At 41.5% G+C, this 22,666-nt stretch overlaps 1 protein-coding gene across 2 annotated transcripts in view; it reads right to left on the reverse strand.

Annotated features, from left to right (window-relative positions):
* The window catches only part of LAMA3 (laminin subunit alpha 3), a 246,698-nt gene that overhangs the window by 29,663 nt on the left and 194,369 nt on the right, over positions 1 to 22,666 (reverse strand). For both annotated transcript variants that reach the window (XM_061130933.1, XM_061130935.1), the window contains 15 exons: positions 22,046 to 22,242; positions 20,521 to 20,637; positions 19,098 to 19,252; positions 18,712 to 18,853; positions 17,779 to 17,881; positions 15,318 to 15,434; positions 15,053 to 15,232; positions 14,113 to 14,255; positions 11,094 to 11,264; positions 9,291 to 9,442; positions 8,973 to 9,135; positions 8,386 to 8,519; positions 7,539 to 7,683; positions 4,014 to 4,133; positions 3,219 to 3,352 (listed from right to left, as the gene is read on the reverse strand). In XM_061130933.1, coding sequence (XP_060986916.1) covers positions 3,219 to 3,352; positions 4,014 to 4,133; positions 7,539 to 7,683; positions 8,386 to 8,519; positions 8,973 to 9,135; positions 9,291 to 9,442; positions 11,094 to 11,264; positions 14,113 to 14,255; positions 15,053 to 15,232; positions 15,318 to 15,434; positions 17,779 to 17,881; positions 18,712 to 18,853; positions 19,098 to 19,252; positions 20,521 to 20,637; positions 22,046 to 22,242 — 2,173 coding nt within the window. The remainder of the gene's footprint in view (positions 1 to 3,218; positions 3,353 to 4,013; positions 4,134 to 7,538; positions 7,684 to 8,385; positions 8,520 to 8,972; positions 9,136 to 9,290; positions 9,443 to 11,093; positions 11,265 to 14,112; positions 14,256 to 15,052; positions 15,233 to 15,317; positions 15,435 to 17,778; positions 17,882 to 18,711; positions 18,854 to 19,097; positions 19,253 to 20,520; positions 20,638 to 22,045; positions 22,243 to 22,666) is intronic.

Consider the following 22,666-nt stretch of genomic DNA (forward strand, 5'->3'; position numbering starts at 1 on the left):
AAGGGGGTCTCAGGACTCTGAACCATCAACAACAGCACCAGAGGGATGAAGCAGGGCCAGAAACAGCTGAATACCATTAAGCATTTTACTTGAGAGAGAGGAAAAGCTCAGTGAAATCTTTTGACCGGCCTCTGTCTCCTGCATGTTCCATGTCCTTATAGTTTGACTCAAGACTCAAAGTATAAACTTACCCAGAAAAAGGAAGTCTTCCAAACTTCCCTGTTTGGAAGACCCTAAAACAGATGCCTAGGAAAATTCTATATGTCTATCTGTATGTGTATGTGTGTGTGCATGCACACACATGTGCACACATGCACACTCAGTCATGTCTGACTCTTCATGACCATATGGACTGTAGCCTACCAGGCTCCTCTGTCCATGGGATTCTCCAGGCAAGAATACTAGAGTGGGCGGTCATTGCCTTCTCCAGGGGATCTTCCCAACCCAGAGATTGAAGCCAAATCTCTTGTGTCTCCTACATTGGCAGGCAAATTCTTTACCACAATACCCATATATGTATTTCTTTAATGGACAGAAATAAAAAGGCAAAGAAAGGTTAGTGTTGACTTAATCCAAGGTCACCCTACTCGTTGATGGCTAAGCCCAAACTAGAACCATTTCTTTGGATCCTCACCCATTACTTTTTCCTAGTAAACCTTGCTTGGCCGACACCCTCATCACGGTCTGTGGACTTTCTGCTGTCGCCACACAGAGGCAAAGACCTCTGAGAATCCCTTGCGGTTCTAGGGGAGCCCACTTGCCCCCATAACCTCAGTAGCCACCTGTTCTCAAGCTTTGTTCACCCTTTCTCCAGCCTGGACGTCTCTCCAGAGGTCAAGGCCTTCCATCTAGTCTTTTCCAGGCATCTCCACCTGCTGTCTCCTGGGACTCAGCCTGTCTCAGACTGAGCTCACCACCCCGTTTCTCTGCTGGTGCTGGCCATCTGTCCAAGTGCTAGATCAAAGTACTTCTTGAGCACTTTTCTTTGTTATTCTTCAAACCCAAGCAATCTTTCAGCACTGCCCATCTGCTGCCCTAAGTATAACAAGAATCCACTCTCTCTTCCTCGTCAGCACTGTTTTCGTGGTCAGACCACCTGCCTCTCTCACCTGTTATGCTCATCTTCAAACCTCTCCACCTGCCTCTGCCTTTTTCCCTCTTAATCCAATCTGCACCCTGCACTACAGCAAGCTACTGAAAACCCAAGTCTGATCATGTCCTTTCTCTGCGGAAGCCCCCAATGGTCCTTACTGTGACTTTCAAGATCCTCTGTGGTCTGGCCCCTGCTTCCCACACCAGCCACAACGGCCTGCCTCATAGTGTCCTCTTGAGAGTTCACACTTTGGTTCTTATCTCTTTACTTATGTTGAATTTCATATGTCAGGGTCTTTCAGATCTACTCAGAGACCACTTTCCTGATACCCTAAAGGGTAGATAGATTCCTTTACTGGGTCCCCATCACCCTGAGCTTCCTGTCTGATGGCACTGGCCTTATTCTACTGTCTCCCTTCTGCTATACTTGAGACTCTTCCCTGTTCATCATCATCCCAGAACTGACCACACTACCTAAGGTCATTAGAAAGCCAATAAGTGCTTGTGCAAAGAGCAAACAAATGACAGCCTCTAATGTGTGAATGGTGCTGCCTTAGGTTACTTTATTTTATTACATTTAATTGAATAAAACCAAGTTTACTGGCCATTTATAACTAGCTATTCAAGGTTGAACTGCTATTTAGTACTGATTATATTAAATATTAATATTACCTCTTTGGCTCTTAATTTCTACATTAAAATTCAGAGGTTACATACCATGATCCACAAGGTCCCTTCCAGTTCAAAGAACCTAGGGAGGAAAGACATTCACTCCCAAATTCTATTAGTGCTGAACTTTCTCACCTGCATCTCTGTCTTTGGGGGCAACCCTGACAGCTTTTATTTTTATGATCTTTTTGATGTAGACCATTTTTTAAAAGTCTTTATTGAGTCTGCTACAGTATTGCTTCTTTTTTATATTTTGGGTTTGTGGTCAGGAGGCACATAAGATCTTAGCTCCCTGACCGGGTATTGAACCTGCATCTCCTATACTGGAAGGCTAAGTGCCAATCACTGGACCTCCAGGGAAGTCCACAGACAACTTTAAGACAAAGATTAGTGCCTCCTTATTGAGGCTGGACAGCTGTTCAAATGTATAAGGATTTGAGAAGACCACTGTGGCACAACACTTCATAAATCACATCTAGTACTCCTTCCAAATGACGGGTAAATTAGGAAAAGAGTTAACCAGCCTCAGATCTCATATGAAAGCAATCATCATCAAACATTTTGGGAGCTCTCTTAGCTTAGTCATGAGGCTGTAGTAACCCTTCCAAGGAATCTTCTTTCCACACATCACTGTCAGCCTTTTGGAAGGATGTAAACAAACGAACAAAATGTGAAAGTTATTTTTAAGTATATCCTCAGAGTGGTGTTTGTTTTTCTCATTCCCACTAAACTTTACTTCCATTCAAGTTAATTCATTTGTGTATCCATTCATCCGAGACAGTCATGCCCCTAGTCCCTCCTTGATAACACATACATAAGGGGGCAGGTAATACAAATGTGCCTCATGTCCTAGGAGACACTTCAGTGCCCCAGCTTTCGGCGCCCAGGGCCACCTGTGCTCCCCTCTGTACCAACCAGGACCCCAAGTGAAAGTGAAAGTGTTAGTTGCTTAGTCACGTCTGACTCTTTGCAACCCCATGGGCTGTAACCATCAGGCTGCTCTGTCCATGGAATTCTCCAAGCAAGAATACTGGTGTGGGTAGCATTCTATTCTCCAGGGGACCTTATCGACCTAGGGATAAAACCTGGGTCTTCTACATTGCAGGCAGATTCTTTACCACCTGAGCCACCAGGGAAGTCCACAAGGACCCCAGGATATAGCCCCTATTTTTGACGGCAGTGTTGTCAACACCAAATCTACTCATGTGGTTTTCCTCCTCCCAGGAACGACAGTGGAAGTGGTACACTGTTCCCTCATCTCCCCGCCACCCTGACCCCTAACCCCTGCATCTTTCAAACAGCCAGTCCTGTTACCCAGTATTAACTCTGTTGGCTAACACTATTAGTACAGAAAAGTAATCCTTTGCTTTTTGCTGGAATTAAACAGGCAGATTTATCAGTAGCAATCGTAACTATTAAGAGAGGTGACCTGCTCCTTTAAAAAAAGATCATCTTACCTTTCCCTGATGGAAATGGGAATTCCCCCCAGATAGTATGTGCTGAAATCAAATATCTCATCTTCAATTTTAACGCTTTGAGTATCCACATTTATCCACATACGTTGTTGGATTTTTCCAATTTTGATCAGAATCTAAAATAAATGAGAGATGAATCAGCCAGCGATGAGAAATAAAATAATTCTATTCACGATGGTTCAGAGCTATTATGTTTTTGCCTTTCTTCAGATTCATTTATATACATGGTATATATATTAATACAAGGGATCTGAGCACAGTAGCACATCTGCATAAAATTATAATAATAAAAATTTAAATAGAGATGTTTGCGTTTGTTTGTCTGTTTTGGCTGCACCACACAGTTTCAAGGACCCTAGCTCTCTGACCAAAAACTGAACCTGCACATTTGGTAGTGAAAACTTGGTGCCTAACTACTGGACCACCAGGGAATTCCCGAAATGTTTGCATTTGAAATTAATCATTTTTTTAAATATTAAAAAAATTTATTATTTTTAACTTTTTATTTTGTATTGGGGTATATCCGATTAACAATATAGTGACAATTTCAGATGAAGAGCAAAGGGAATCAGTCATACATATACATATATCCATGAAATTAATCATGTTTTATCTACACCATATGGATGTTATATATTTCATGCAAAAATATTCATATTTTAAAAGGATATGTCTCTCAGCTAATAAGTTCATCTGGTAATAGAAAAGTGTTCTGTGCACTGACTTAAAGGACTAAAAACATGTAATGATTCAGATAAACAGATTCAAAGGATGTACCAAATGATCTTTCCCGTCGTTTATGATGTCTCTGATTCCTTTTTCTTTAGGCGGCTCTGAATTCAGTTTGTATCGCACCATGAGTCGGCCATCTTCTACATTCAGAGATATGAAGTGATCCTACAGTGTGGGGACAATGTAGATTAGGAGAATTCTCAGGAAGAGCCACATGCACTCAAACTCCAGCCTGCTCTCAGCTTCAGCTGCCTTCTGAGTTCAAAGGAACAACAGCGCTTAATACTCAGCTCCTGGGATGGGGATGATGGCTAAATCCTGTCAATCATGTTAAACAATCTATATAGTAATTAGCACACAGGAAGGAAACAATAAATGCTAGCTATCTTCATGATTTTGTTTTATACCAATCTATAACCAGCATGTAAAACTGGCAACTGAAAAGATACAGATCATGAATATCATTGGAAAATATGATTGCTACCTTTTGAAGGGGTTTCCCAGGTGGTGCTAGTAGTAGAGAACCCACCTGCCAATATACAAGAGCTATAAGAGATGTGGGTTCAATCCCTGGGTTTGGAAGATCCCCTAGAGGTGGAAATGGCAACCCACTCCAGTATTCTTGCCTGGTGAATTCCATGGCCAGAGGAGCCTGGTGGGCTACAGTCCATGGGGTTGCAAAGAATCAGACATGACTGAAACAACTTAGCAAGCACACACATTTTGGACAGAGGTAGGGTCTTCTTCAAACCCCACTTTCCACCACCTGTTTTCTGCTGTATTCCTATTTCTCCTCTGTCTTCCATTTAACAGTTGCTTTGTTGTTGCTGTTTAGTTACTAAGTCGTGTCTGACTCTTTACAACCCCATGGACTGTAGCCCAGCAGGCTCCTCTGTCCATGGGATTCTCCAGGCAAGAATACTGGAGTGGGTTGCCATGCCCTCCTCCAGGGGATCTTCCCAAGCCAGTGATTGAACCCATGTCTCTTACTCTCCTGCACTGGCAGGTAGGCTTTTTTTGTTTTTGTTTTTGTTTTTACCACTGGTGCCACCTGGAAGCCCAACAAGAGTCCTTACCTAAAAGCAAAGTCAGTCCTTCTCTGGATCCTAAGCCTTGCTCTTGGAAGTCAATGAGGGTTCATCATACTCATAAAGAACAGAATAACATCAACTCATCCTACTTAACAGCAGCACTGGGGATCACTTTATCTGGTTAAAAGTGAAAAAGTTAAAGTGAAAGTCGTTCAGTCGTGTCCAACTCTTTGTGACCCAATGGACTCAGCAGTCCATGGAATTCTCCAGCCCAGAATACTGGAGTGGGTAGCCTTTCCCTTCTCCAGGGGATCTTCCCAACCCAGGGATTGAACCCAGGTCTGGGTTCAATCGCAGGCAGATTCTTTACCAACTGAGCTACCAGGGAAGCTCCTTTTATCTGGTTACTAATGGCATTTCATTGGAAGGACTGATGCTGAAGCTGAAACTCCAGTACTTTGGCCACCTCAAGCGAAGAGTTGACTCATTGGAAAAGACCCTGACGCTGGGAGGGATTGGGGGCAGGAGGAGAAGGGGACGACAGAGGATGAGATGGCTGGATGGCAACACCGACTTGATGGACATGAGTTTGAGTAAACTCTGGGAGTTGGTGATGGACAGGGAGGCCTGGCGTGCTGTGATTCATGGGGTCGCAAAGAGTCGGACACGACTGAGCGACTGAACTGAACGGCATTTCATAAGATTTCTTCTAATATATATAGTATTTCTGATTCTTAGTCTCCAAGAACTTCAAAATGTATTGGGTTGACCAAAAAGTTCATTTGGCTTTTTCTGTAACATCTTACAAAATGTTTGGCCAAACCTAGTACAAAGAAGACCTTGTTGCAGAAAACAACTGCCTTTCCCTGAAGATGCTATGTGACTTCTCAGCTCTCTGCATTCTTCAGGCAGGTCAGGATGTCCCCAAACCATCAGAACTGATTCATCCTTGGACTCTCCCTAGGAGTCCAGAAGAACCCCAAGACAGGAGAGGTGGACCAGGTCTGTGTCCCCACCCTGCAGGCAAAGTGTCTGGTAAAATCTCAAGCTCCATATCAATCCTGCATTCTCAAATTGAAAATCCCATGGACTGGTCCACATTTCTCTAAGCCTCTTGATGAAGGTGAAAGAAGAGAGTGAAGGCTGGTTTACAACTCAACACTAAAAAAACTAAGATTATGACATCCAGTCCCATCACTTCATGGCAACCAGATGGGGAAAAAATGAAAAACAGTGGCAGATTTTATTTTCTTGGGCTCCAAAATCACTATGGATGGTGACTGTAACCATGATATTAAAAGACACTTGCTCCTTGGAAGAAAAGCTATGACAAACCTAGATAGCTTATTAAAAAGCAGAGACACCACTTTGCTTACAAAGGTCTATACAGTCAAAGCTATGTTTTTCCTGTAGTCATGTATGGATGTGAGAGTTGGACCATAAAGAAGGCTGAGTACTGAAGAACTGATGCTTTCGAACTGTGGTGCTGGAGAAGACTCTTGAGAGTCCCTTGGACTGCAAGGAGATCCAACCAGTCCATCCTAAAGGAAATCATCCCTGAATATTCATGGGAAGGACTGATGCTGAAGCTGAAACTCTGATACTTTGGCCACCTGATGTGAAAAGCCGACTCACTGGAAAAGACCCTGGTGCTGGAAAAGATTTAGGGCAGAAGAAGAAGGCGGTGACAGAGGATGAGATGGCTGCATGGCATCTCTTGACTCAATGGACATGAGTTTGAGCAAACTCTGGGAGACAGTGAAGGACAGGAAAGCCTGGTGTGTTGCAGTCCATGGGGTAACAAAGAATCGGACACGACTGAGGGACTGAACAATGACATGTCCTATGCAGCATCTTCAAGAAGAGCTCATTCTCTAAAGAGTTTAAGTCTAGGCCTATCTACCAGCAGATGGTGCTGATGATCACTCAGAGAGTCACTTTTGGCCTTTTCTAAACTAGGAGATGTCAGTATGGTCTCCCGGAACCTCAGCTGCTTGAAAACAGAGAAGCCTCCATGTCTTGGAAAGTCAAGGTTCAGGCAGATAAAGATGAAATCTCTTACGGCCTGAAAAGAGTCAGACCAAGAAGCAAACAGCAGAAGGTCGAACAGCCTAGCTTTCAGAGACCCCAGGAAGACTTAACATTTTTTTTTAGGCAGAATAAGCAAAAATTACTAGGCAAACAGTAGTTTTCGAAGAATAAAACTGACAATGCAAATAGAATGGGTAAGTGGCAATTTCTCCCACGTTTCGGTGGCATTGTCTCAAATTCTGGATGACTTGCCTTACCAAAACACACATTCACACAGCCAAAGGAAGTACTGGATTGGCCAAAAAGTTTCATTTGAGTTTTTCCATAAAATGTTACAGAAATGAACTTTTTTGGCCGATCCAACAGAGATGGGCCAAGGGAAAGGATGCAGCTAACATTTGCACATTGTTTTTCAGATACATTGTTTGTTTATAATAACTCAGTTACCCCAAAATTGTTCAAATGAATGGACGTATTTGGTAATATCTGGATGTTTGTCATAGGTTACCTTGTTTTCTGCAAAAAACAGCAAACCTCTGTCCACAGTGGTCTGAATCGTCTGTCCAAAGGTGGGGAAGGGGGCATTTGGTTGAGTTGGAACTCGAGCATAGCCTGTACCTTCAAAATAATTTTTGTCTGATTCTTCTTTTCTCCTGTCAACACCAATCATCGTTAAGTGAGAACACAGCAGCAAAAGACTGCCAGGAAACTATCTTTATTGATGAAAAAGTGAGCAAAGTCTGTACAATCAAGTTGTCATATTTTGTTAGAGAAGAGGAAACATCTTTAAATTTAATGTTGAAGCAGTCCACTGTATCTCCTGGATCTGCTCTTATACTCTATGATGATCAAACTCTACCTCAACAGAGATGCTATTCAGGAGACCCTATTGCAAACATCTGCTTAGGAAGACGTGACCCAGCAGCTGAAGGTCTTGCAATGTAAGAAATAATATATAATGAAATAAAATTTTATTCTGAGTAATAAACACTCAATCTGTCTCATATTAGAATCTTCCCAATCAGCAACTTTCAAATAGGTTCATATGCCAAAGTCATGGTGTTCTTTATGGACTACTATTTTACTTTTGAAAAAGTTTACAGTAAAATAAATAGTTTGTGCCCTAAATCAGGCACCATCTAATGCTGAATATTTTGTGGTAGGAGGCACCAAAAACTGAAGAAAGATTTTTTTTTTCCAAAATCAAGAAAATTCTGTCCATTTAATATTTGATATGAATAAGGAAAAGACTTTTCCTTATTTAATTTGTATTCCTTAAGTATAAATTACATATGCTTTTTATGCTATATGACTGCAAAATCACAGAGAGACACCAGCTTCTAGGTTTTATTTACCTTCTACAAGGCTCCACTTCTGTTGTGTTGAGATTGAAAGTCTTTTTGAAGTTGTACAAGCTCAGAACATTTTCATTGAGGTCATCTAATTCAATACAACCTTTGTATGCAGGGAATCTCAGTCTACTAGGAGGCTGAAAAAAAAAACAACAAAAAAGTTTTTACTAATTGAACAAAGGACAATGATCAGGTTGACTGAGAAATAGTTTAACTCTATCGCTTTTAACCATCAATATAGCATAGGGGTGAGCATATGGACCCTGAAGACAGATGCCCTGGCTTCGCTGTTTTCTGGCTATCTGATCCTGGGCAAGTTTTGAAGAAACTGATCTCTGTTTCAGTTTTGTCCTCTGTGAAATAGGAATGATAATGATGCTTATTTAAATTATACACCTAAGCCTAGATCACTGCATATAAAATAATTCAATAAGTTAAAAAAAAAAAGAATTCAATAAGTTTAGTAATTATCACTATAGATGCGTTAAGAATATATCATTAAATCCATTTTATATATAACTGATTAAAACATCATTATGCCAAATTAAATTTCAAATATTTCCATTCAGTGAAATAACATTCGAACTTACTCTAAAATCAGATGGGTAACCTCCAACATAGAACACGACATTTTCAGGATCCAAATTGAGAAGTGTGTTGCTATTCCCACTATCCATGTCATGGAATTGATGTGTTTCTGGTTTACTGGAGGTGGCTTTTAGGGTGTAATGAAGCCTTGCAAACTGATAAATTCTGTTTAAAAAATAAGTTAGACAATAAAGTTGTAAAAGATTTATGAGGAGATGAAATAAATCAAAGCTAAAGTACTTAATGGGGGTTCAGCAATATAAAATTAAAGTATGGTGACTGTAGGTCAGATTACCAAAGAGCTGTAATCAGACTCATACCTCTGGAATTTCACCCGGTCCATCACCGCCTCCTGAGTTTTGCTCTCGGTCAAGGTCTGGTCCACCTGGAGTTCAGCCTCATCCTCTCCCAGGTTGTAGACGCATGTGAGCTGGCCGTCTACAACAGCCATGCCGATGTAGTCCCTGGAGGCCTGCAGACACCAAAGCATTTCACATACTGTATTCTCCGAACTCACCATCCCCAGAGGGTGCATTTCAAATAGCTAACAGCTTTCATTTAGTCAGCCCTGGGCAGACAGAATGAATGAGGTACATTCTGGTATAAAATAATACAGACAGCACAGTTAATTAACAATGTCTGGGCTGTCTTTGCTCATGTTATCAGGAGGGCATTCATTTATCCACTCCTCCATTCGCTCAATCTGCAAGTATTTGCCAAGCACCTGACATAAAGATGAACCAGATACGGGCTCAGGTTGCCATTCAATTTCATTCTGGGAAGGAAGATAAGCCATTTATGTTCTTCCTATGCCATACAAGGTCCCTGCAATATTCTGGGCATGCTTGTTCGCTCTATGTTATCATGTCAGCTGTGTATGGATCTTTCTTCCCTGTTAGAATGTGAGCACCTTAAGGTAAAAACAAATTTTTGAAAACTGCAGTAAAATATACATAACGTGAAATTTACTATTTTAACCTGTTTTAAGTATACATTAAGTACACTCAAGAAACAAATTTTTGTTTACATAAATACAGGGTGTGGCACATAGTAGATATATCATATATTTGTTGAAGGAATAAAGTCATGTGCATTCTGCCATAATACAAAGCAGAGAGTCATAAGAAAGTTACAAATAAATCCCCAATCCTTGAAGCATGAATGAGTAACCAACAACAGTGCTGATTTTAGGAATCCTTAAATACAATGTCCACTAGTGACGGCCAACAATTTGCTAACTGCCCAGAATTTTCAAGAACCAGACAGACTTCAGGCATTTCTTTTCCATGCGTATGTGTTCAGTCTCCCAGTAGTGGCCGACTCTTTGTGATCTCAGGGACTATATTCTGCAAGGCTCCTCTGTCCGTGGGATCTCCCAGGGAAGAATACTGGAGTGGGTTGCCATTTCCTTCTCCAGGGGATCTTCCTGACCCAGGGATCAAACCCGCATCTCTTGCATCTCCTGCTCTGGTAGGCAGATTCTTTACCACTGAGCCACCTGGGATGCCCATTTCTTTCCCATTCATGTATAAATAACCTAGTCAGTGATTACCTGTTCCTCTGACACTTACGTGGAAGAGATATATTTTAAGAGGAGGAATTAAAAGCTAAAATAAACTGCTTAAAATATCTATAACAGTGGTGGTTTAAAGAATTTAGAATTATAGCATTGAAGCAATTGGATTTCTCACTAATGAGGCAGGAGAGGCTTAATTTCTCTCCAGGCCTCATTCACAGAGGGTCCCCACCCCAGAGACATGGGAGGGTCTGCGGCTGGGCGCCCTGAGAAGAGGACCGAGTCCAGAGCAGTGAGGAAGAGCTGCCCTGATCTCCAGAAAGCCTTGATACTGCTTCCTGGTTGAGAGGAGAGGGTGCTGATCTTCAGCCCCAGGTATGGACGTGCTCAGGTGTACACACACATGTGCTCACATGCTGGGCCCATCTGGCAAGGCTTCTAGATCCCCGCCTCCAAAAACAACTTTAAATTGATGAGAGCTCTCCCATGGAGCCATCAGAGGCAGAGGGATCTCCTGCCATTGGCATGGCAGTGACATGGCTGTGTCACGCACCTCAAAAGCCATATTCTGTTTTAAAAACCAGGGAAATGTCAGAGCAATACTTACATCTTTATTTCCGAGGTACATCACAAACATATTCTCAGTCCCACCACTTTCTGTTGATTCAGGTCTTTGGAGAAACAAAGAAAGAGATGTGTATCCTTTCAAGTCTTCCAGGTCATTTGGCAGCCGGACTTCAACTCCAGATCTACCATTGAATCTCATGGGGACAGCGACCTGCAAGGGACCAGATCCACGGTGTTAGCTGGTCCAGGGGAGAAAGGTGGGGAGCTCGGGGTGGAGGCTTGTGACTGTAGCTGCTCCCAAGTGGCTACAACAGGGAGTGAAGATGTATAGCTGTCCCCTAGGCCTAGAGTCTACACTCAGGCAGCTGCTCCAGGAGTCGGGGAGTAAATCTCTCCTGTTCTTCCTGCCTACGAGCCAAGGGTCTTTGGGAGGTGCACTCTGTTGTCTGTGCCAGCAACAATAATCATTATAGTAAATTATTACCATCATTATTATGGTTATAATATTAATATAATGTTAGCCATATTAATGTCATAATAATACCACCACCATCATCATAATATATTAATGTATTATAATAATGAGGTTTTACATAGAATATATAATGTGACACACAATATATAATATAAATATTATATAATATATAATATAATTGTAATATAGGGAATTATATATAATTAGGGTTATAATACATATTAATATGATTAATATAATATCATGATCCTATTAGTAATAATATTATATATTATAACATAAACTCTAATTATATATAAAATTAGTAATAGGGTTATAAATATTAATATTAAATTAACCCTGTTAATATGTATTATAGACCTATTAATATATAACATTAATAATAATTACTGTTATTCCAGCCCCAGAAGGTTTTTGTGCAAATGAGCTAACCTGTATGGAAGCATTCAGTATGATATAGTCGATGTATAATACATCAAAATATTTTTTTAAAGAATTAATTCTTTAAGGAATCATTTCTCATTAATACATTACATGTTCTGGTTGCATTTATTATAGGCACTCAGCCCTTAAAAATAAGTGCATCAAGGCTCTCTAGAATGTGCTTCTTAAATTCACGGTAAAGGACCACTTTTTTCCCCTGTTATCTGCTCTGTACCAATACTTTTGTAAAATATACGAAAACTTAAATACTAGAAAAATGAAATGAAGAAAGTGTGCAAAATATAAGCCTACTGATCCCATTCTGGGATATTGAAGCAATTCAAGTTACTGAAAGCTTCTAAGCCTTTACTCTCAATTTTGTTCTTATATATAATGAAGCAGTAACAAATGTCTGACTAGCTCTGGTCTGTGGATCCCCTTGGGTAGCTCTGCATTAAAACACAGAAAATAAATATTCTCTAACTATCTAAAGAATAACTCTAGAAATGATACTTACACCACCTCTACATTTTATCTCCCAAGCATGTATTTATGGAGGACCCTGTCTACGCAGGCATCAGGCAGGGGTGCTTAGAGATGCCTGAGCTGCAGTCACTCCAAGGTGCTTACACCTGTCTCTTCTACTCACCCTCTGCCCTTCATACACTACACACATCCTGAGTCTGTGGCATGCCTTTCTGCTTTTGTCACTTGGAAAACTCTTGCTCATTAAAAAAAAAATTTTTAATTAAGAAAACATTTCATGAACACACAAAAATAGAGAATATACCTGCATATGCATGACCATCTTAAGAAATTACACGTGACTGTTATAATTGAAGCCCATTATAGAGCCCAGCCTGTCCTAGCTGCCTCTCCCTTCTCAGAGGTCACCGCTACCCTGGATCTGGATTCCCGCATAGCTTCTCATGTGTGCTTTAATATTTTTATGAAATATTATCTATCTATGAACTGAAACTAGTCTTAGCTTTGTAAGTGACAGAGCAGGGATCAAGACAAGGCAGTCTGGGGACTTCCCTGGTGGTCCAGTAGTTAAGAATCCACCTTCCAATGCAGGGGACACAGCTTCAGTCCCTGGTTGGAGAACTAAGAGCCCGCATGCCTCAGAGCAACTAAGCTCACATGCTACAAACAGAGAGAAAGCCACGCTGCAGTGAAGATCCTACGTGCAGCAACTAAGACCTGATGCAGTCAAATAAATAAATATCGGAAAACATAAAAGCAAGGCAGTCTGCCTTGGTTATCAGCTCTACACCTCTGCACTATTTATACACTTCATATTTTGTTAATTAAATTAATGGATGAACAGAGAGGCAAAAGCTAGAAGCACATTCTTTTCCATTTACTTTTTATAAGATGTGTATGGGTACAAAGAGGGTGGTTTCTGCCAAACTGCACCTCTTTGCTTTTCTGCTAAAGGTTTTGTGTTGGAAGTTCTCTCTCTTAAAAGAAAAGGCAGATTTTGAGGCTCAAAGTAAGGAATATAAGCCTAGAAATCAACCATGGTGCCTCAGAGGCAATGATATTCTGACTTGGTTTCCATCCCACTTATCTCCAAATATCTCATAGGGAGTTGGCTGAAAAATACAAAATATTTCATTTACATTATTTTAGGATAAAACAAATTGGGAGAGAAGTGTCAGAAATTCAAGTAAATAATGTCAGATTAAAATTAGAAGAAAGGTTGACGCAACTTCCCAATGAAGGAAAACTGCTGTAATCTCATATTCAGAACACTGCCCATGTGGGCAGGAACCACTCCTCCATCCTCACTAAAAGTGGATTCCACAATTTCTGAGTCACCGTGAGAAGATAGGGCTTGTGCAGTATCATATCTGCACGTTCTGATCATAGAACCCTTACTTGAACTTCCAATAACACTTTACTGCCTAGAGCCTGCCTGCATAAGCCAGTGGAAAGGAAACCACTGTCCCAGGCATACCAGGTCATTTAGTGGATGAAGATGATGTGAACTTCTGAAAGATGATGGGAGGAAATGAACTTTCACATGAGGAGAACCCAAAGAATTTGGGCAAGAAAGACAACCAATTCTTGAGTACCTAGGCATCTTTCACTTAATGAATAGAGTAACTTATCAAAGAATGAGCCTTGGTGCCTGGCAATGAAGGGACACACCCACCTTATTTGCGGCATCTCTGGCCTGCTGAATTAGTTCCCGTATGCGGTCCACATTGTCAGAGATGTTGCCCAGTGGCAACAGCTGCTGGTTGATACTTTCAATTTTACTCAAAAGATCAGGCAGTTTGTTGGTTAATTTCTTCACTGTTGGTGAGATTACAAAACAGAAATTTATCATTGTGAGTTGAGAAAAGGTTAAATAGAGATGTTCTCGTGGATTGTATTTGTCAAGTGGTATGATTGGGTCCCACACATTGGATAGGATGACTCAGAATCAGGTAATATTTTTTCTGTATTATAGAAATATATGTTACACATATTTCTATATATAATATGTAAATACATCATAGATTTTATTCTGGATATCAAATCATCTTTCTTGACACTATAAAAGTAAATCTTTCAAGGGGGAGGGAACCTCCCCTTGAAATAGGTAGCCATGTATACCTATGGCTGATCTATGTTGATATATGGCACAAACCAACATAACACTGTAATTATCCTTCAGTTAAAAAATAAATAAATCTTTCCTTTTTGATCTTTAATATTAATCATAATTCAAGTGTTCATGATTCAAGGACTATATCTCCACTCTATAAAAGGGAAAATCAACAGCAATATTTCATGAATTTTTTTCAAAGTGTACAGGTTTTTTTTCTAATCATGTGTGACATAGGCAAAATTATTTAAGTCAATAAAAATTTTTAAGGAATTTCACACGTTCTGATTCTTTCCACTGCCAATCACCTTGGCTCCTCCAAAGTCCTACTTGGTCCTTTTAACTAACAGAATAGCCATAGTCTTTGAATGGATCATGTGAAGTTGTTTCTTAATATTTTAATTTCTAAGATCAGATTTTACTGGGGAGAAATTACAACAGACCAAAGCACATAATGATGGAGAAAATGGATAATATGTCCTGGCCAGAGAACACCTGCTACCTGAATTGTCCGCATCACTGAGAGCCTTGTTGAAGTCTTCGCTCTGGGTGCTCCCATAGGTATCCTTAATTCTTTCCACATCTGTCTGAATGGGGTTGAGCCCATCTAGGACCTCATTTGTGATATCATTGGCGTTTCTGACCAGGCTCTTTGCACTATTGATTATGCCATCGATGTCATCTAAGGCACATACAAACAGGGAGGCGTCAGTCTCTAAAATCTTTGACAAAAGAAGCCAAGTCCAGTGGGTTAGGGGGCAGCTGACCTCTCTGTATTCCATGAAGATCACCTTGGATGCTGGTGAGATTGGTGTCTATCAGGCCTTTCTGGACTGTCATAGTTTTCAGTGTTTGCTGCAGGTTGTTGAGAGCTGGGCTGATTTCTGAAATAAAGTAGGAAGAGGCAATTAGCCTAAAGATCTTGATCCTCCACAGGTACTGGTGGCCCCTGAAATAGCCAGGGTCTGCACAGCACTGAGCAGACCTGCATCTTAGGGGTCATCCTCAAGATGCCCACTGCTTGCTCCTAGACCCCCAGCCCCTCCATTATAGAGGCCAGGAGCATACAGAGCCTGTGGTACCAGGCTCCCTGGAAATGCACATGAAGAAAGGGAAAGGCCTACCAACTCAAGGGAAGACTTAACTTCTGCTCTGCTCAGGGCAAAAGTATCTGCTTAGTAAAGGAAAGGGATGCTGGTGGTGGTCTAGTCGCTAAGTCATGTCAGACTCCTGTGACCTCACAGACAGTAGCCCACCAGGCTCCTCTGTCCATGGGATTCTCCAGGCAAGAATACTAGAGAGGGTTTCTATTTCCTTCTCCAGGGGATCTTCCAGACTCAGGAATTGAAACCAGGTCTCCTGCATTGTAGGCAGATTCTTTACCAACTGAGATACAACAGCCACCCAAGGAAAGGGATGTGTCTGTCTTACTCACTGCTGTGTCCAGGGCATGATGCCATGTCTGGCACTCTTTGGGGTTTAATATTAGTACGTATTTATGGAACAAGCGAATGCATGTATGAATAAATTAATGAATGAATAATGCATGAGGGATGCCCCTTTGGTCAAGAGTGAAGGAATATTGGGCTTTCCTGGTGGCTCAGTGGTAGAGAGTCCACCTCCCAACGCAAGAAACAGGGGTTTGATTCCTGATCCAGGAAGAGCCCACATGCCGAGGAGCAACTACTGACCTGTGCTCCAGAGCTTGGGAGCTGCAGCTCCTGGGAGCATGTGCCATGACGCCTGAAACCCGAGTGCCCGAGAGCCCATGCCCGGCAAGAAGAGAAGCCACCGCAATAAGCCTGCACACGGCAACTACGAGCAGTCCCCTGCTCTCCACTACTAGAGAAAGCCCGAGCAACCACAAAGGCCCAGCTCAGCCATAAATAAATAAAATGCCTTTTTTAAAAAAGAGTAAAGGAATGTTGTTGAGAGAGCCCCACTGAAGCAAACACACACACACAAAGCAGGCACCGTTTCCATTCATTTCCAAACTGACACATTCAAGGACATATTCAGTGAAGGGAACAAAGCTTACAGGCATTTCTAGCTGATAATATTGCCCCTTGGGGGTCATAGAAAACAACCAGTGAATGCTTTACTATCGAGCTGATGACATATGGCTTAAACTGTGATTCCAGGACTGGTTTAAATAACAATGTAGTTAACATCCTAATCCTTTCAAAAACACAGATCACCTTTTAGCTCAAATTTTGTAAAGACAACAGGTGTCATACCAGGAAATTTTAATTTTTGAAATGTGCTAGGCAGACTACATATTTTTTTGTATTTTCTTTTTCATGTTTTCATATTTATTTTTCATTTTAATTTTTGAAAATGATAAATAAATGTATTTATTTACCAGTAGAGGGTACCGAATCACTTTGAAAGGATTAAGAAGGTGAATGAGGGCTATGAGCTGAGATAGTTGTTCAGCTATGAATGACCACAGCAGACCAGAGAAAATCAAGGGTCAGCATTTTCTGAACACAGGAATTTGGTGAGATTGAGATGGTTTAATTTTTTTTAATCAAATTAAATAAAGGGAAAAATTCAAAGGCAAAACTTTTAAAATCCTCATATATCACAGTGGTAGTGATTTTTCGTGCTTTTACTTACTAAGATTTTAGGGCTTAAGAAATTTTGAAGCAGTTGATCTAATGACTTGAAACTACTTATCTGGGCCTTAAATAAGACAGCAGCACTGTACCCACCTCAAAGCTATGTGGGTCCCCAATGCTATGTGCATATGGGATTAAATTAAGAATCCCCTCTCCTAAACCCACGGCCAGACCCAAACAAGCCTATCAGTCTCAAGATTTATTTATATTCATGAGACTCTAGTTAATTTGACTTATGTTAGAATATCGGCTGGTGGTAGTCAGTTGCAAAGTCGTGTCTGACTCTGTGACCCCATGGATTGTAGCCCACCAGGCTCCTCTGTCCATGGGATTTTCCAGGCAAGAACACTGGAGTGGGTTGACATTTCCTTCTCTAGGGGATCTTCCCAACCCAGGGATGGAACCTATATCTCTTGCATCTCCTGCATGGGCAGGCGGATTCTTTACCACTAGCACCACCTGGGAAGAGTAGAAACATCAAATCAATGAATTTACGAAGTATCACCTACAAGGACACTGAGATTCAAGAAGTGCATTTGCTCCTGGTCTCATAGATTGTTTCCAAGCCCTTGACAATCCCAGCCCCCAACAGCTACCCCTTCCATACCTTGCTGTAGCTTCTGCTGTGTTATCTTGGCTTCGTTTAACAGTTTATCGCTGCTGGAACTCAGAGTTTTCGCTTTTCTTGGAAGATCTTCCTTTATTACTGTCTGAAAGCAAAGCATTTGTCAGTCTTAAATGTGATACATACATTAGGAAATATGGAGTAAGAGTTTTCATCCTAGCCCTTATCTTTAATCTTTAAAGAATGAGGCTAGAAGGTAAGGCAGAGGTTTAAAAAGACTGTTCCTTAAAAGCTACAGTTAGGGCTCTAGGTAGACATTTGTGGCTTGGGGAGGTGGACCCATCACTGTTGACATAATGATAAATTATGTGATACCTTCTCATTTTCTCACTGTCACTTGTACAATGCCCTCTGCAATAATAGAGGACAAAGCTGAATTACTTTTAGGCTTTTAATCTTTGGGAGATTAAAAATCTTCAACCTTCCAAGAAGTCTGTTCACTAATTCTCTCATAGTTAATAACTATGTTCTTTATTTTTAGATATAGGCCTATTATATAATGCATTTCAGATCCCATAGGATCCACAGACACGCCCAGGTGAATGACAAATGACAGGAAATAAATGGTTCTCATATTGTGTACAAAAATCTCTTCTTTGGTAAATGCTGATACCTGATCACACAGCTTAAAAGCATACCTGGTAAGAATCAGGGTATAATACTTTCATGGTTCAAAATCAATAATCGGGGTGATTATTATCTGGTTTTACAAATGATTTTGAATACTGGGCTATGTTTATCCAAAAGCCTAGTAAATACAGAAATGACAGAGCAAGGGCAAGTCTATTCTACATAACAAATTCTGATCTAAAATAAGCTTTGTTTTTTCCTATTCCCTGGTGCACATAGAAAGAAAACAGAAAAGTGAGTCATCTCCAGAGTGTGTTGAGAGAAGGTGTCACGGCAGATGCCCACCTGGAGAGCAGCCTCAGATGCAGTGGTGGCCTTGTCGGCCGCATCCTCGGCCGCTTTGATGGCGTTGAGGATGTTCTCGTAGGCGGTGGCAGCGTCCACGGCACAGCGCACCAGCTCATCCCCACTGGCGTTCCTCTTGATCCTGGAAAATGGTACGGGAGGAGGGCTCCAGCTGGGGCCTCTGCCTGCAGCCAAGCCCCCTTACCTCCCCATTCATTTGGCCGATGGAGATTCGGGGCTGTGGGCTCCGAGGCTCTGCTCCAGAGATGCAGCTGGGAATCAGTTGGGTTCGGACCTGGGCCCTGGGTGCCGCCCCCCACCCTGGTCCGTACTTCCCACCAGGCTCCAGCGGCCCCTGCGGTCAGACCCCCAGGCGGCCCACTCACTCCTCCAGCTGCTTGGCCAGCTCCCGGAGGGACCCCGAGTGCCTCTCGGCCTCCTCCACCAGAGATGCTCTGCTGGCCGATCTGGAAAGTTCTCTCACTTTGTCACTTAGTTCATGTCTTGCTTCATTTAAAGTGACTGCTAATTTTTCATACTCCTGTATTTTCCAAGTAAACAAGAGATAGTGTCAATTTAAGCAAAGCACAGATATGCCATTTTCTTGAACTCTGTCATAAATGAGGTTTCCAGGAAGCAACAATGAGAAATTGTTTCCTGAGCCCATTCACCACACCAGTTACTCCCTGGTTACTTCACACAGTGGCACTGTGAATATTCTCCCAAGTTTCACTACCATTTTGAGCATTTTCCATATGGTGGATACCCACTTTGATGAATTTTATAAAAGCACATCATTATCCTTAGTGTATCATTGTACTAAACCTAAACACTTTTTCTGATTTAGAAACAGTGATCATAAAAGATATTTTCAAAATGCCCAGTGGGCTTCTGAGAAATACTGCCAATCTTTTACCAGTCCTAAATGTCTTCTGTTAATTAATGCATGCCTGATTTATTTTATTTTTAATTGCTTTTCAGCTTCAAGAAGGTATAAGTGACATAAAATTGTGAGATATTTAAAGTGTACAGAGTGATGATTGGATATATGTATACACTGTGAAAGGATTTCCCCCCACTGAGTTAACACATCAATCACCTCATATTTTATGCTCTTACTTTCTTTGGGGGTGGGGGTGAAGGTGAGAAGATTGAAATTCTACTTTTGTAACAAATTTCAGTTATACAATACAGTGTCATCAACTAGAGTCACTTTTTTTGTTTTATATTAGCTCCTCAGACCTTATTCATCTCATTGGTGAAAATGATATTTAAAAAATGCTAGCACAATTTGTTTTTATTACAAAGGTAACGTTCACTTATTGCAGGCAAATTAGGTAGGTAGATAGGCAAATAGATATAAAACAACCTTATGGTTGCTGGGGGGAAAGGATGCTTAGGGACTTTGGGGAGGTCATGTACACACTGCTTTGTTTACAATGGATAACCAGCAAAGACATGGAACTCTGCTCAATGTTACCTGCCAGCCTGGATGGAGGTGGGTGGGGGGAGAATGGATACATGTGTATGAATGGCTGAGTCCCTTCGCTTTTCACCTGAAACTACTACAGCATGCTTAACCAGCTATACCCCAATGCAAGATAAAAAGTTTAAAGTTTGGGAGAAAAAAAAAGAAGACACATCATTCACCCCTCCCCTAAGGGACAACCGCTGTTAACATTTTGGTATATTTTCTTCCATCTAAAGACATATATTTGAGGGAAAAAATGTTTAGCCTATCTCATAAGTTCCTCAAAAGGTAATTTTAAAATGCTTTTCGAGTTTCTAGAAAACAAGTTTTGCCTCTACCTCATGGCTTTTCTTCATCAACTGCAGGACAATATTAGTTTGCATTAAGGAAGAATCTGCCGTGGCTAGACGCTTGGTGAAGTCACTCTGGAGGGAATTCATTTCTTTAACTTGTCTCTGCAGAGAAAAAGAAGATCTGTGAGCTGCATGATATATTGTCAGAAGGCACAGGCATATTTATTGGACAACAGCATAGAGGTAATTTCAGAGTCAAAATGTCTTCTTGAACTTAAAGATCATCTAGGCAACTCCTAAGTCATGAGACATCAGTTCAACTTGTCGTGTGGAGGTGTTGTCATAGTTTCCACAAGCTACATGCCAACGAAACAACTGCTGTTGCATTGGAGGAGGTTTCTACATTACGGCCAACCAGGCCAGCGAGGTGGATGCATAATTAAGCTCTGGTTAGTGGATCAGGACGAGGGAGTTGAACTAAGCAAATCAGCACCATCAGTACACTCTACATGCTGGTCCTAATGTAGATGTAGCAGCATTTCAATAAGAAAGCACACAAGAGGACTTCCCTGGCAGTCCAGTGATTAAGACTCTGCACTTCCGATGCAGGGAACGCAGGTTCAATCCCTGGCCCGGGAACTAAGATTCCACATGCCGCATGGTGCAGCCAAAAAATATTAACTAAGAAAGCACACAAGCCCTTAGGAAACCAGGGTGGAGGCTGCCAGAATTCAGAGATCCATAAAATTGGGTCTGCTTCCTCCCCTTGGCATAATCCAACAGAGGTGTTACCTGCAGAGGCTTTGGGAGTTAACCATATTACCATCTGCAAAGATACCATTCATTTTCTTTTACCAAATTAATCTTTCTTTGGGTGGGGGGAGTGGGTCAGTCCTATGTTGGGCTTCCCAGGTAGCTCAGCTGGTAAAGAATCCGCCTGCAATGCAGGAGGCCCTGGTTAGACTCCTGGATCGGGATGTGCCCCTGGAGAAGGGATAAGCTACCCACTCCAGTATTCTTGGGCTTCCCTGACTCAATGGTAAAGAATCCACCTGCAACGTGGGAGACCTGGGTTTGATCCCTGGGTTGGGAAGATTCCCTGGAGAAGGGCATGGCAACACACTCCAGTATTCTTGCCTGGAGAATCCCCGTGGACAGAGGAGCCTGGCGGGTTACAGTTCATGGGGTCGCAAAGAGTCAGACACAACTAAGTGATTAACACACATGACACAAAAAGTCAGTTATTTAAAACATATATTGTATACTTTGAATTAATTATAACAATAGCAATTTTTCAACTATTTGGCAGCATTATTCCTCCAGTCCTCTACCAGTCAGGAGTTGGGGTGAAGTGATTGGGTCTGCTTTCCCTGTGGTTTAAGTTCAGAAACTCTTCTGGCCGTTGAGGAGTAAGAGATACTTTGATTTTGCATTTAATGCCTTGTTCCTCTTTGATTAGGGTTTCCCACACAGACAGGTTCCTGACTCTGCCCCCTGATTAACATTAAAGCTCCCTGCTCCCTTTTGCTTGTCCTCAACCAAACCGTGCAGATTCTGACCATGACCTCACCTTGATGGATTCCAAAGCCCTCTCATTTTCTCGGTTGAGGCCGGTGGCCTGCTTTGCTTGGGCACTGGCCTCCTGTAGAGCAGCACGGAGGCCACTGAGTTTGGCTTCATAATCATTTAAAGCATCTCGTATATTCTTCGCCAATCCATTGTTCTCCACCTGGTGGTTTTCCAGCCAGCTCCTTATCTGATTCAGCACTGAAACAGATCACCTTTTTGTTTTCCACTTGAGAAATGAGTGCATTGACACTAAGTCATAAAGACTACAGAAGAATTGATTTTCTACTCACTTCATGGTTTTCCTTGAGCTTGCAAGGGAATGAGAAAGGAGGCTAGTGTTTATGTTATGTTGTGCCCTGTACACATTGTCTCAATTAACTTTTATGACAACCACATGAAGAGAGTGATTATCTCATGTTTCAAATAAGAAAATGGATGGCCTGAGAAATTAGGTGACTAGGTTTCAGCCTTGGAACTGGAACTGAACTTGCAGAGTATAAATATAAAGCACATGCTCCTTCTATTACTAATACTGTCTCCAAGGCTAACATTAAATTTAAACAATACAAATGCTAAAAGAGAGATACCACTGTTTGTAGATTAATCACTGATATGTCATTCC

The sequence above is a fragment of the Dama dama genome, chromosome 27 (assembly GCF_033118175.1).
Source record: "Dama dama isolate Ldn47 chromosome 27, ASM3311817v1, whole genome shotgun sequence".
Classification (NCBI taxonomy): Eukaryota; Metazoa; Chordata; class Mammalia; order Artiodactyla; family Cervidae; genus Dama; species Dama dama.